The sequence below is a fragment of the Chelonia mydas genome, chromosome 1 (genome assembly GCF_015237465.2).
Source record: "Chelonia mydas isolate rCheMyd1 chromosome 1, rCheMyd1.pri.v2, whole genome shotgun sequence".
Lineage (NCBI taxonomy): Eukaryota > Metazoa > Chordata > Testudines > Cheloniidae > Chelonia > Chelonia mydas.
In genome coordinates this window covers 224,345,932-224,359,707 of record NC_057849.1, presented here as the reverse complement: position 1 = coordinate 224,359,707, position 13,776 = coordinate 224,345,932, and the positions used below count along the sequence as shown (strand labels likewise).

The window sequence follows — 13,776 nt, the reverse complement described above, 5'->3', positions numbered from 1 at the left end:
TTCAGAGCTAATTATTTCCAGGGCTAAAGTGGATTAAAAAGTTCAAAATCTCTCAATACATTTCCAGGGGGTGTAAGTGGTTGCAAGCCAGTTTAAATACTAACTGGATTGGGTAATAGTCAGTTTATTACAAATCTATGAGTGACTTATTTACAACTTCTTTTTTTTGGTTCTTGTCAGTTGATACCTCTGCTGATGACCTGGGCGTTGTAAAGAAGTTTGAAACCCAAGTGCAGGGCAACTGCGCAGGACCGCTGGAGGGGGAAGCAGAGAACTGGGCTCTCACTACTCCAGAATTTCAGTGACTTTCTCTACCTGGCATTGACTGTAACAGGCCTGCTTCCTGGCAGCAACAACAACAACAACTTGGAATGGCATTAAGAGTTTACCTTCACACACCGTAGTAGGCTGCTGCTCTTAGCAATTTTTTTTCTCTCCCAAAATGAACTAGTCTCAGTCAAGAGCAGGGAGTAGCTGGGGGTAGAACGTGAGCTAAAAGCTGTTAGGTTACAGTCAGAATGTTAGTTTCTAAGGTTAAAGTAAAAGTTTGAAAAATATAGACAAGGATTCATTTCCACACCACCAGAAAAAGGCAGTGTTAAGTATACCTAAACTAAAAGTTAGAGAAGGGTGGGGTTTAAACACTTGAAAGTGAAACTGGCACAGCCTATAAAGAGACACTTTAAGTAGAAAGTAAGGTTGAAATTAATTTATTTTTAAGAACTGCAAACAAGAATAGCACCTTGTGTGTCTGTTGTTATTCAGACAACTTGCTTGCATGTTTTATTTCTTCCCCACCCACCCCCTTTTTCCATCTACTTTTTTATTCCTGGTTCCTCTTCCAAGCTGCTCTATGCCCCTGCACCTTTCACTGAGTCCGTTAAGCTCCATATGCCCAGAGGGCTGTCAGCACAAAGCTACTTACAGGATCTGAACCTTGAACTATAAGCTCCTTGGAGCATGCACCATCTTCATGTTTTATAAAGCTCAAATACCTGACCTATACAACTGTACTATGAATATTTCAGTTTTCACTTGTCATCTGGTACCTTTTACCTTTTAGTATCAATTAACATTGGGGGAAATGAGGATATAAATGAAAATTGCCAACAGCAGCATACAGGCTGTTCTTTATTGACTGGGATTCACTTCACATTGGAATGAAAATATTTCAGTTTGTTTCAAGGACAGGACATGCTTTTGGTATTTCAAGTAGTGATTACAGGGATGTTTTCACTGTTGCATAGTTAAAGCAGTCCACTAATTATGTGTGGTAGAGAACTGCTACAACCCCCAGCTCATCAAGTTTTAACCACTTCCACTGCAGCCAGTGTGACTACTCCATATGCTTAAAGGAAAACATGCTTAAGACCCTTGCTGAATCCTGTCCTTAGACTATCAAATTTAAATTCTATTGTGAGAGCTTGGATTTTTCTGAGGGGTTGTCCTGTAAAACTTGTTAGTTTCTCCCAAAATTGTGTTGTCCTGGAGCAAACAGATTTCTTTAAATGAAATTCTAAAGTGTTAAAAAAATAATGATTCTTTAATTAGAATCAATCAGATACTGATGGCTGATTAAGTGGCTAGATTAGGCTGTCATTTTTGCATCTATTTTCCTGAGGCTGCTGGGAGCACAGTATAGTTTTGAGGTTGTTTTAAACACAGCAGTCATAGGTTAAAATTACTGCAATAAACTTTTATTGAACTCTGTTCTATGGTACTTTTATGGTCCCTATCACCATAGTATCTGAGCATCTCATCCATTCAGTTCGTTCCTCAGATATAACCTATTTAACTTGTCTTTTAGTTTTCCCATGAGCAACACTACATAGCTGCCTTCCCACTGTGCGCGCGCGCACACACATGCACGCACGCACACATTTAAATTTAGGATCGATCTGATGTGATGTGAAGTGTTTTTAAATCACAAGTAAAATTAATTTTGCATTTTTTAAAACAGGTAGCACTGGAGACTCTTCAAGTCTAAACACGACTGAAAATTGCAACTTGTAAAACAGCCATTCTTGCCTATAGTGCCATACAACTGCACTGTGAAAAATGCACATCGCAGTAGTGATGGGATCTCTTATAGTTCCATGTATGCACATTAAAAGCAGAGTTGCTGTGTGGCCCATTATGGCTGTGTGTGGGATTTCTTCAACATGTATTCTACTGCCAGTAGAATATGCATGTTTCAGTTATCTTATAAGGCCTGACTTGCAACTGGCTCAGGGAAACATATAGTTGAAAGGGATATACCTAGAATGTGACGGTTCGGTGTGATGCATTCAGTTAATCAAAAAGTAACTTGCTTTGAAATCCTGTTTTGAATAAGACTAAGTCTGGATTCCCAAGCGGAGGAAATAGGCCATAAACCTAGACGTTCATTAAATGATGCATCTGGCTCTACTAATGCTACTGTAGAAATTAATTTACATGTATTTATATAATTTTTTAAAAATGGAAACTTGTGTATTTACTGAGGATTTTAGAGACAAGGTGGAAGATATTGTTCATTGGACGTTATGAGTAAGGGTATTGCAATCTGGCCATAAAGTGTTGTGATTAATATACCTTGTCTTCCATCTGTGCTGGCTGGCTGTTTGCTAAAAGGCAGGGGGGGAACTCACCAAGGAACAGTTTTGACTGGGGGAGAGGGGAAGCTGTATACCTCTTTGTGGCTTGGCAATGAACAGCAAACATGGCCATGTAATATGCATCTAGCCTCTTTCATCAGTTCCTGGGCCTCACAGGAAGCTCTGGATTCAATTTCAGGAGAAATGTAAAGTTGGTCTTTTACAAGCGTTCGAAACAGAAAATGTCTCCTTCCCTTCTAATCCATACAGTTTAAAAAAAATTAAGCTACTAGAACTTGTATCTTTATATTTAACCTAACCACATCTGAAACCTTGTAGTGAGAATCTTCCTGATAAAAAGTAAAAAATGCTGTACATTTCAAGATTTTTTCCAACATTTTAATTCTCAATATTTTAACATCAAAAAGTTACCTTTAACAGATGAGGTTTGCGTTTTTTGACAGCAGTCATATGAATTTAACATAACATCCATATTCAAAAAGTTAATCATTCATCAGTTTTTATGTTAATGGGACCTAATAGTTTATCTTAATGCTAACCAACAAGAACATACTTAAAGAGATTAGGCACTAGTCACTAGAATTTACCAATTTCAGTAATGTCTTTCGAAAGCTTATTTTGAATTTGTAACACAACAGGAACATGTACTCCATAAAACCCTAAACAAAACTAGGTCAATTAATACAATCATTTATTTTTCTCCAAATTCTAAGTAACGGCTTTGAGTTATGAAGCTAAATTCTTTGACTTCTGTACAAGAACATTTAAAAGCAATATTCAAAAAGCTTACAAACTTGTCATAAAGGTGGCTGTAGGAATCACAATTTTGTTATTCACAGATGGCCCTGAAACTTTCATGTTTTATTCCAATGTGGAACTGTATCTGTGCTGCTCTTTTCGTTCACTGTCATCAGTGTCTGGATACACAGTAAGATCCAGAGTCAGTACCTGACTAAACATGTAATCATCTTGCTGAAAGGAGGAAGAATCAAATCAGTTTACAAGCATATATATTAAAAATAAGCATTACCTATAAGATGATGCAGTTACCAGAAGGACCACTTAACTATAAATCACTTGTTCTGGAACGCTATTAAACAATTACCAATGACTATTCCTGAATGGCAAACAATGCATTTGAATCATTTAGCTCTTGATACAGTTATTAGAGAATTTTTTTTTAAATGAACATTAAGGGGGCGGGGTCATTTCTTAAGAAATAATTGGCTGCAGCTGGAATTTTTTTTTTTTTATAGTTTAACTGCCATATGAATTTAATTTGATTGAAATCAAGACACAAAGAATAAAAATTATTTGTACCTCTGGACAGACTCCAATTAATGCATCTGCTCTGGAATAAAACTCCTCCTTTAGAGAAATAACGATCATCTGACACTGTTCCTGTGCCTGCTCTTTAATGAAGCTTGATACCTTTGAAGAAAAGCCACACATTTTAGGATAAGTGGGTTCTGTCAGATTTAAATCACAATTAATTAGGGAACAATGGGAAAAGGAATGAATTACTCAGAATTCATAAATGAATTGGGCAGGGTAAAAGGGGGAATATAACTGGCCAAGCAAGACACTGTACATGATGTAGGTTCACAGTATGACCCCACAGGTTTGGCCCTTTTAAAAATGTATATGAAAACAATCCACTTTAGAAATGTGACATTTCTAAAGTTAACGTAAGGCATTTTACTTGACAATGCTTTTAAGTTAGGTGGATTTCCATGTATAAGCCATAAATTTTACAGCTTGTTACCAGTTACATAATATGATGCAGATTACAAATGCATATTACTGTGCTGTTTTATGTGGCAGAAAATGGTTTTCACTAGCTGTAAAGTGTTACTGCACAGAGCTAAATTTATAATTTGAGGCGAATGAAGAAGACTTCATACCACAACAGAAGATAAAATCCTAAATGAAAATTAGAAGCAACATTTTTTAAATCACACTTCTATGTGTACACTTTTATCTGCTATGTCATAAGTAGGCATAGTTGTTGAAATTATTTTGAACTGAAGATTTTAAAACCTGACTAGTTTTCAACTTTTATAAGGAGTTAGTATTATACGCACTAAAAGTTAAGGAAAGTTTTTTCTTTTAATTTTCAATTTAAAGCCCTCTAGCCTTATTAAAGCAGAAGATCTCCAAGAAGTTGCTACTAACCAGACCTTCCCCAAACTCTTTGGATCCCAATAAGTACTGTATATATACTAATCTGTTCATATGCAAAAAGTACATAGAAAAAATATGCTTAAAGTATTTCCAAACATTATTTTCTGTAATTTGAAAACTCAAAACACTGGCAAATATATAAAGGTCCTGTCATTTGAAGGTGTCTCAGGTCTTTCCCATGGCAGGTAAGATCACCATTTACAGTTGAGGAAACTGAAGCAATGAGAAGAGTTTGAGTAGACCTCAATATTGATACAAAATAGTTATTAATGAATTTTACATAATTACAATCTTGACTGCTCTGACTGAATTTTGCGACAATTATTTTCGTACACTCACTTAGAGAATGATAGCTCACATGCTTAGGGTTTAGTGGGTTTTTTGGTTGCTTATTGTATGAAATTATTACACGATTATTCGGGCCCTACCAAATTCACGGTCCACTTTGGTCAATTTCATGGTTATAGGATTTTAAAAATTGCAAATCTCATGATTTCAACTATTTAAATCTGAAATTTCAGTGTTGTAACTGTAGTGGGCCTGATGCAAAACGGAGCTGTGGGAAGGTCACAAGGTTATTGTAGGGGGAGTTGCAGTACTGCTACCCTTACTTCTGTGCTGCTGCTGGCAGCAGCGGCGCTGCCTTCAGAACTAGGCACCTGGAGAGCACTGGCTGCTGGCCAGGATCCCAGCTCTGAAGACAGAGCCGCCACCAGCAGCAGCGCAGAAGTAAGGATGGCCTGGTATGATACTGTCACCCTTACTTCTGCGCTGCTGCTGGTGGGGCACTGGCCAACAGCCACTGCTCTCCAGCTGCCCAGCTCTGAAGGCAGCTCAGACTTAAGGGTGGCAATACTGCAACTCCTCCCCCCAAAAATAACCTTGCGATCCCCCTGCGACTTCCTTTTGGGTCAGGACCCCCAATTTGATAAATGCTGGTCTCCCCCATGAAATCTGTATAGCATAGGGTAAAAAGCACACAAAAGACCACATTTCTCATGCTGGGGACCAGACTGCATGGTCAGTGACGCGTTTTTCATGGCCGTGAATTTTGCAGGGCCCTAACTATTATTAAAGAAATTCCTAGGAAGTCTCTGCTTTTTGCCAAGTAGTGACAGGCACCAAGTGTCAAAGAGGATGACACTTCATTAGCCATAATTCCATATTTACCTCCCAGTAAGTTTACACTAACTGTGGAATGCAGTTTAACTTCCGTTTTGCTTTAATAAATATGCTACATTATTTTCTTTTATGCTACATTTTCAAACATGTATAGAACTGTTATTGTGACTGATGCTTTGCAGAGAATATTTGATAATATTTAATTGAAAGCTGTAAAATGTACTACAAATGATAAGCTGTAAATCTAGGAACTATTAGATCAAAAGGCAAACAACCAATGAGCCTCTTCTCAAAGTACAGGACACTGCTCTGGTATACACATGGTCTTTATCACAAGAAAACAAACTTAGTCAACCACATCTCTTTCTTAAAATTTTACAAAGAGAATGTGAGGATGTTTTCTATTCAGGATATTCCAAAGAGGAGTGATGCTTAGGATGTGGTGCTATAGCTATAAACAAAGTCATAAAGTAGATCTATTTACTCCTCCTCTTTCATTTTAAACTCCCACAAAGAATTCTAAAAATATCCTTATTGACACAGATTTCTTTTACAAACAAGCTAAAGACTTATTCTTCAAGAGGAGAACATTTATGGTTGGGATGTGTTTTACAGAAGATATCGAATACTTCTAACACCTCTCCTTTGAAACCCTTTTTTTGTCTCAAATGCCTAAAATAGTTTTAGCTTCTTAAGATTTGTATTTGCAAACCTTCATAGAATATGAAAGGGTAACTCATTGTTATAGCCAAGAATAAAACATCTTAGGTATAATTAATATTTATATTTCACCTCTATATCCTAATGTGTAAAGTGCTGATGTTATGGAAACTATGCACAATAGACTGGAAAATATGCTGCAATGTGCCAGTTAATATCGCAAGATGCCAGATTCTTTAATAACCTCAAGTTGCTACAGTAACTTAGTTAATGAGAATAAAGATAACTAAGGTGTTAGCCTATGAAAAAACAAAACACCCTGAAATTAGTGGGGTGTGGAAACCCACATAAGGAAAAGGGGCTGAAACCCTTATACATGGAACAGAGGGCATCAGCATAACACATTATAAAGGCTGTATCCTCGCCTTAGTGCCTTGGGGGAAGGAGACGCCAGGATGGCAATCACTGGTGACTATGACAGTGAAGAGAATAATGGTTCACGCTTCATCCCTACCAGGAAATGTAAGTGATACCAGTATTAGGACTAGACATGCTATGTTATACCTTTCTTGCCTGCTACAGTGTTTTTGATATCAGGTTAGTAAGATTTTAATAGAAGGACAGTTGAGAATTTGTAAGTACATCAGCTGTGGTCATTGTTTCCCATGTGTTCCTAGAGTCTCCAAGGCTAATGATATTCCTAATGATGAATCTCACCCTGCTAATCCTGAGACTGTAGTCATTTAGGACGCTGAACTCTTCACCCAGGTCACTGTGATTAATATAAAACCAATCAATATATTAATCCAGAAATTAATAAGGCTACATCTTGTAGTAACTTGAGTTCTTCAAGATATGTTGTCCCTATGTGTAGTGCACTTCAGGTTGTGCATGTGCTCCAAGTACTCAGGATCAGAGATTTTCCCCTAGCAGTGTATGTGGTTTGTGCGTGCTCTCCGGCTCTCCTCATGTTCCACACCAAATGGAGAAAGGGGGCTGCTGGACTGCTGCAATTGTTGTTCCTTCTCTATCACCAGTTCCCAGTAGGGGGAAACTAGGCAGCAAGGAAGGAGGGTAGGTAGTGTACTACACATAGGGACAACACACCTTGAAGAACTCAAGTGACTACACGGTGAATAACCCCTTTCTTTGAGTGATTGTCTCCAAGTATAATGCACTTCAGCTGATTCATAAGCAGCGTCCCTTTAAATGGAGGTGTATGCCTGGGGTACTATGACACAGATTACAGAAAGCTCTGCCTAGAGAAGCTGCAGCAGTAGCTGCTTGCACTAGTAGCTGCTTGCATTAGTTGCAGTGGCTCTCAAACTGCGGGTCAGAACCCCAAGTGGGTCCCATTTTAATGGGGTCGCCAGGGCTGGCTTAGGATTTGCTGGGGCCAGGAGCCAAAGCCAAAGCCCAGGCCCCACTGTCTAGGGCCGAAGTCTGAGGGCTTCAGCCTTGGGCAGTGGGGCTGAGGTTACAGGCCCCCTGCCTGCGGCTGAAGTCCCTTGGGTTTCGGGTTTCCCCCTTCCCCCCAGGGGCAGTGGGGCTTTGGCCCCCCCACCTGGGGTGGCAGGAATCAGGGTAGTAATTTTTGTTGTCAAAAGGGGGTTGCGGTGCAATGAAGTTTGAGAACCCCTGCACTTGTGCATAAATGTCTCGCAAAGATAAGAACCAAACTCCAAACTGCTGCTCTGCAGATGTCAGTAGTAGGAAAGGAAAAGGAAACCTACCAATGCTGCTTAAGCTCTAGTTAAGTGTGCTCTCACACTGCACTTAAGGGAGACATTCATTTGTAGTCAAATAGAATACACCCTCAATTCCACTTCAACAGTATCTGGGAGCAAATGGCCTCTCAGTTGTTCCATGAATAATACAAAAAGACTAGGAGACTTCTGAAAATCTCTCTTCCTCTGCAGGTAAAAGGCAAGAGCCCTATGCATGTCCAGCAAGTGTCATGCTGCCTCTTCCCGCTAGAATAAGGTTTAAGGTAAAATGCAGTGTTGGTCCCAGGATATTAGAGAGACCAGGTGGGTGAGGGAATATCTTTTACTGGACCAACTTTAGTTGGTGAGAGAAACAAGCTCGTGAGCTACACCGACCTCTTCGTCACGTTTGAGAGAAGAGCTCAATGTAGCTTGAAAGCTTGTCTCTCTCACCAACAGAAGTTGGTCTAATAACAGATATTACCTCACCCACCTTTTCTGTTTAAGGTAACACACACAGGTAGATAGACTTTCCACATCAGCTATAGTCTCTGACACCACCTGAGGGTGGAACTTCGGATGTAGTCTCATGGATACCTAGTCCTTGTGGAAAACTCAATAGGAAAGGTCAGCCATGAGCACCTCTAGCTCCCCGCTCCTCTGTTACCTTCTTAGAGATGTAACAGAGAGTACGATGCCAGGGGCACAAACGGTTATTTAGTAAGAGAGTTGATCCAACAAGATTCAAGTTGCAGAGTGCTATATGTTTTGTCACTGGAGAGAAGACTCAAAGAATCACATCCTTATAGGAAGTGGATGGTGACTGGATGGGAAAATACAGAGCAGGAGTCTACCAGCAGATGAAATGTGCTGATGGCCAGCAGGTGTATGCCATATTGTACTGGTTGTGGACACAGACCAATGCCAGTCATGCCACTAGGGGCCTGAGGAGGAGTCACGTGTGCCAAACCATGTAAGTACATGCTCCCATGTGACCCAGCAGTCTCGGGCAGGTGTGGGCAGTGGTGAGCATGCAGAAATGAGATGAGGTCTACCGTGGCTCAGAACAGAATCTCAGGGAGGAAGACCCTGGCCCAAGTGGAGTTGAGTACGGCTGCAATGAACTCTATGTGTTGCACTAGAGTGGGGGTTAACTCCTTGTCATTTATTATTAGGCCCAGGTTGTGGCAGGTGGAACAGACGAGCGTGAGATGCCTCTGCACCTGATCCGAGGACCGGCCCCTTAGCAACCAATCGTCGAGGTATTGGTACATTTGGACCCCCCAGACATCACAGATAAGCGGCCACTGGAGCTATACACTTGGTGAACACTCTTGGAGCTGATGAGAGCCCAAGGAGCATCGCTGTGAATTGGCAATGGCGCTGGCCCAATGTGAAACAGAGGAAATGCTGGTGCCCCGGGAATATGGAAGTACGCATCTTTTAAATTGACGGCAACGTACCAGGCTCCTGGATCCAGGCACGGGATGATGAAGGCCAGGGAGACCATATGAAATTTCAACATTTTGAGAGACCTGTTGAGGCAATACAGATCTAGAATAGGTCTGAGGCCCCTCTTTGCCTTTGGAATGAGGAAGTAGCAGGAGTAGAATCCTCTTCCTTCCATGCCCCTAGGTGCAGGAGGTTTTTGATCTCCTGAATGAGGAGTTGCTCATGAGAAAGGTCCCTGAAGAGGGACGGGGAAGGGGGATGGAAGGGTTGGTAGCCTACAAACTGCAGGGTATAGCCTGATGAGACAGTGTCAAGCACCCAGTGGTCCAAGGTGATATGGGACCAGGCCGACCGAAAAGGGCAGAGGTGGACGGGGAACGGATCCAGTGCAATGACTGGGGCATAGTCCTTGGGCACATCCTCAAAATGACTGCTTTTGGCTGCCTTAGTCCTTGGAAGAACCAGGATGGGCAGGTTGACAAGATGACGACCGGTGGCATCACTTAAAACCCGTCTTTGTCCTTTTTGTAGGAGCCAGATTGAGGGGAACCCCAAGACCTCAATGACTGCAGAGGTGGCAGGGGGGCAAAACAGCTTTTTGGCCTGCTGAGGAGGATGTAGACCCAAGGAACGGCCCAGGAGTCTTTACAATTGTAGAGCCTAGCATTAGTTAACTCCAAGAAGAGCCCGGTTCCCTCGAAAGGGAGGTCCTGGAGGGTGGATTGCATCTCCTGGGACAGCCCGGAGGTCTGTAACCAGGAGCTATGCCTCATGGCTATTGCAGAGATGACGACCATCCTGGACGCCAAGTCCGTAGCATCCCAGGCCATCTGGAGGACACCCCGGCTACCGCCTTGCCTTCATCTATTAGAGTGGCGAACTTCTCCGCCCAATCCTGTGGGAGGCTCTCTTCAAACTTGCCAATGGAGTCCCACAGGTTGAAACTGTATCTGCCAAGTAGGGCCTGATGGTTAGAGACCCTAAACTGGAGGCTTGCTGAAAGATCATGATGTCAACAATTCACAGATTAATCTCATGTCATACACTTCCATTAAGATCTTCAAGTATTTATTTGTACATTAAAATTACAGTTGTGGCTATATATTCAGCATATTATTATATTTCATCACTATACATCTCAGACCCCTACCATACTCTGGCGCAATAGGTAGAGTTAAGGGTAGATTAAAAAAAAAAAAAATCTATCTGGAATTTCTTTTTTAATGCAAAACAACTGAGATGAGGTATCCACATCACAGAAGAGTAAAAGGGATTAAGTTGGCTAGACAGGTTAATTAACTCCACAAGGGTTCACCTGGAGGTGGAGCTGGGGAGGAAGGAATGAGTGAAAGCAGACTCAGCTGGGCAGGAAGAGGCAGGGTTTTTTGGCCAGACTCAGCTGGGCAGAAAGCAGGTAACTGGCAATGGAGGGGCAGCTAGAAAGGACTACAGACAGGCTGTATTCACTCCCTGAGTGGAGGGAGTTGGCAGACTGGCAAACCTAGGGACGGGGGGAAGCCAGATATGTGGGAAGTGGCCCAGGAAATAGCAACAGGGCTAAAGGAAGCAGCATGGGGCTGCTATTTGTAGCGTCCCTGGGTCAGGACCTGGAGTAGTGGGTGGGCCTGGGTCCCCCCCAACAGCCACTGGGGAGTTTAAACAGGCCCAAGTAAGGCCTGTACTGGAAATTGTATTACCCTGGAAGGGGGCTGAACCGAGACTGACCCAGCTGGAAAGCTGGGGTCAGGACTAAAGAGACAGATGCCAGAGCAAGCCCAGGGAGGGCTGCAGAGAGAGAGAGAGAGAGAGAGATCAGGGTACTGGGATAGGCCCTGTTGGACTGTTTAAGGACTATGTGAACTGAGCCCAAAGACAGGGCTGCAAATAGGCCCTGTTGGACCTTTTACCCCAGAAAGGGACTCACTGAGTGACCTAGCCAGAGGGCTGAGTCACAGAAGAGATACTGAGGGTTTTGGAAGAAGAAGAGCTGCAGATCAGAGACAGAGCGACGTCATGCAAACCATGGACGGGGGTGTCAGCCTCGAGCTAATCCCGAGAGGAGGCGACGCCAGACCAGTGGTGAGTGGAGCACCCCATGACAACAACAGTAACTCTAACATACCTGTGTGCATGTGCGGACCAATGGGCACTGCTTACTAAAAATTTCCAGACGGTCCCATAGTGCATGTCTACCCACATGTGGAATACACACAGGAATCATCACTCAAAAAATTCTTAAATTGTCCCTCATGCAGTCTGTTTTGATTTATGCTAATAGAGAATTACTGAACTTCTCTCTTTGTCCCTCCCTAAATTAAACAAATACCCTTCTGCAAAAGAATACCACTATATCATTAGATTATCTGTAAATTAATTTCAGAGAACAGAAGGAATAACTTACTTTGCCAATGTTTGTGTTATCCAGTGCAGCATCCACTTCATCCAAAATAAAGAAAGGGGCAGGGCGGAAACTTAAAAAAGAGAGAGTCAATTACTTTTATACAGATATACTAATATTTTGGGATTTTAGCTTGTCCAATAAAATTTTGACCAAGAAATAGTTAGGCCAAGAACAGAATAGGAATGTAAAATACATTTTTAGACATAAATGTTCAAACTGCCTTCTGATAATACTATGCTACATTTGTTTCCACACCACTGATGCTCAAAGATTAGTAAAAAGATGGTATTGTAAAATTTATTTCACCATATTACCTGTGTATTGCAAACACAAGAGCCAGTGCGGCCACAGATTTTTCACCTCCTGACAAGTTGTCCATTGGCATAAAGCGTTTTCCAGGAGCCACACAGTTATAGCTAATGCCTTCTAGATATGGTTCCTCAGGGTTCTCGGGACTGAGGAATGCCTGAAACACATGCCCCAATATTTTGTTAATACTGAAACACATGAAATGTTTAGCTTAGGGTTGCTATTGTTTGTATTTTAAAGTTTAAATTTGACATTTTGGCTGATTTGTAGTTAATAACTGTATTTGTATTTAAGAGAGACATTGTTAAAAATGTGGTTCTTGAAAAATCTTGTGAAACCTTTGGGATATGACAGACATCATAATCAAAGAACCACCATTTAAGGCAGACTGTCATCTTAGTCATATTTTCAACACTGTTTCTTATCTTTGTTACCAATATCATTTCAGATTATTAAAGACGCACTTAAAAAAAATCTCAGTGTACTTCTCATTGTTTATTTTCATTTTACTTGGACAATAAAGTAAATGAAGTAATTTTCATATTTATAGGCTGTTACAAAATGAATAGCACCCATGCAAAGTGTTAAAAAACAGTTACCTGTCTTTCGTAATTCTTGTTTGGGATGTATTGTTTATGTCCTTTCCATTCTAGGAGTGCGTGTGCCCATGTGCATATTTGTCGGAGATTTTTGCCTTAGTAGTACCCGTAGGGTTGGCAGTGGTGCCCTCTTGAATGCTGTGCTCATGCATCGGTATATTAGGCGCCGCCGGCCCTACGCCCTCTCAGTTCCTTCTTGCTGACAACTCTGACAGAGGAGTAGGAGGGCGGGTAACAGAACAGACATGAGCAACACATCTTGAAGAACAACCGTTACAAAAAGGTAGGTAACGTTTTTTTCTTCTTCAAGTGCTTGCTCATGTCAATTCCATTCTAGGTGACTCACAAGCAGTATTCCACTGAGGTGGGCTCGGAGTTCACAGTCACGCAGCTTGCAACACTGCTTTACTGAAGCCAGCATTGTGTTGGGCCTGCTGGGTAAGTGCCTAATGAGACGTAAATATGTGGATGCACGACCAGTTAGCGGCCCTGCCGATATCATGAATAGGCACTTGGGCCAGGAAGGCTGCTGACGAGGCTTGCGCCCTAGTCAAGAGGGCGGTGACAATCACCAGTGGAGGCACTTTCGCCAGATCATAACAGAAACAGATGCAGGCGGTGATCCATGATGAAAGTCTCTAGGCAGACACTGGAAGACCTTTCATCCTGTCCGCCGCTGCAATGAACAACTGCGTCAACTTATGGAACAACTTAGTCCTTTCGATGTAAAAGGCTATAGCTCTCCT

At 41.7% G+C, this 13,776-nt stretch overlaps 2 protein-coding genes across 18 annotated transcripts in view; one reads left to right on the top strand and one right to left on the bottom strand.

Annotated features, from left to right (window-relative positions):
* The window catches only part of FAM118A (family with sequence similarity 118 member A), a 34,025-nt gene extending 30,104 nt beyond the window's left edge, over positions 1-3,921 (top strand). For 2 of the 10 annotated variants that reach the window (XR_006287777.1, XR_005227697.2), the window contains one exon: positions 181-215. Coding sequence is in view for 4 of the 10 variants with exons in the window: in XM_043537169.1 (XP_043393104.1) it covers positions 178-305 (128 nt within the window). In the remaining 6 variants the exon portion in view is untranslated. Of the gene's footprint in view, positions 1-177 lie in introns of all 10 variants that reach the window. The other 8 variants (XM_037914440.2, XM_043537079.1, XM_043537169.1 and 5 more) reach the window with 6 other exon arrangements.
* Positions 3,427-13,776, bottom strand: part of SMC1B (structural maintenance of chromosomes 1B) — a 60,871-nt gene continuing 50,521 nt past the window's right edge. For all 8 annotated transcript variants that reach the window (XM_043536831.1, XM_043536740.1, XM_043536777.1 and 5 more), the window contains 4 exons: positions 12,437-12,588; positions 12,123-12,192; positions 3,918-4,028; positions 3,427-3,569 (listed from right to left, as the gene is read on the bottom strand). In XM_043536831.1, the coding sequence (XP_043392766.1) occupies positions 3,459-3,569; positions 3,918-4,028; positions 12,123-12,192; positions 12,437-12,588 (444 nt within the window). In that variant the 3' untranslated portion in view covers positions 3,427-3,458. The remainder of the gene's footprint in view (positions 3,570-3,917; positions 4,029-12,122; positions 12,193-12,436; positions 12,589-13,776) is intronic.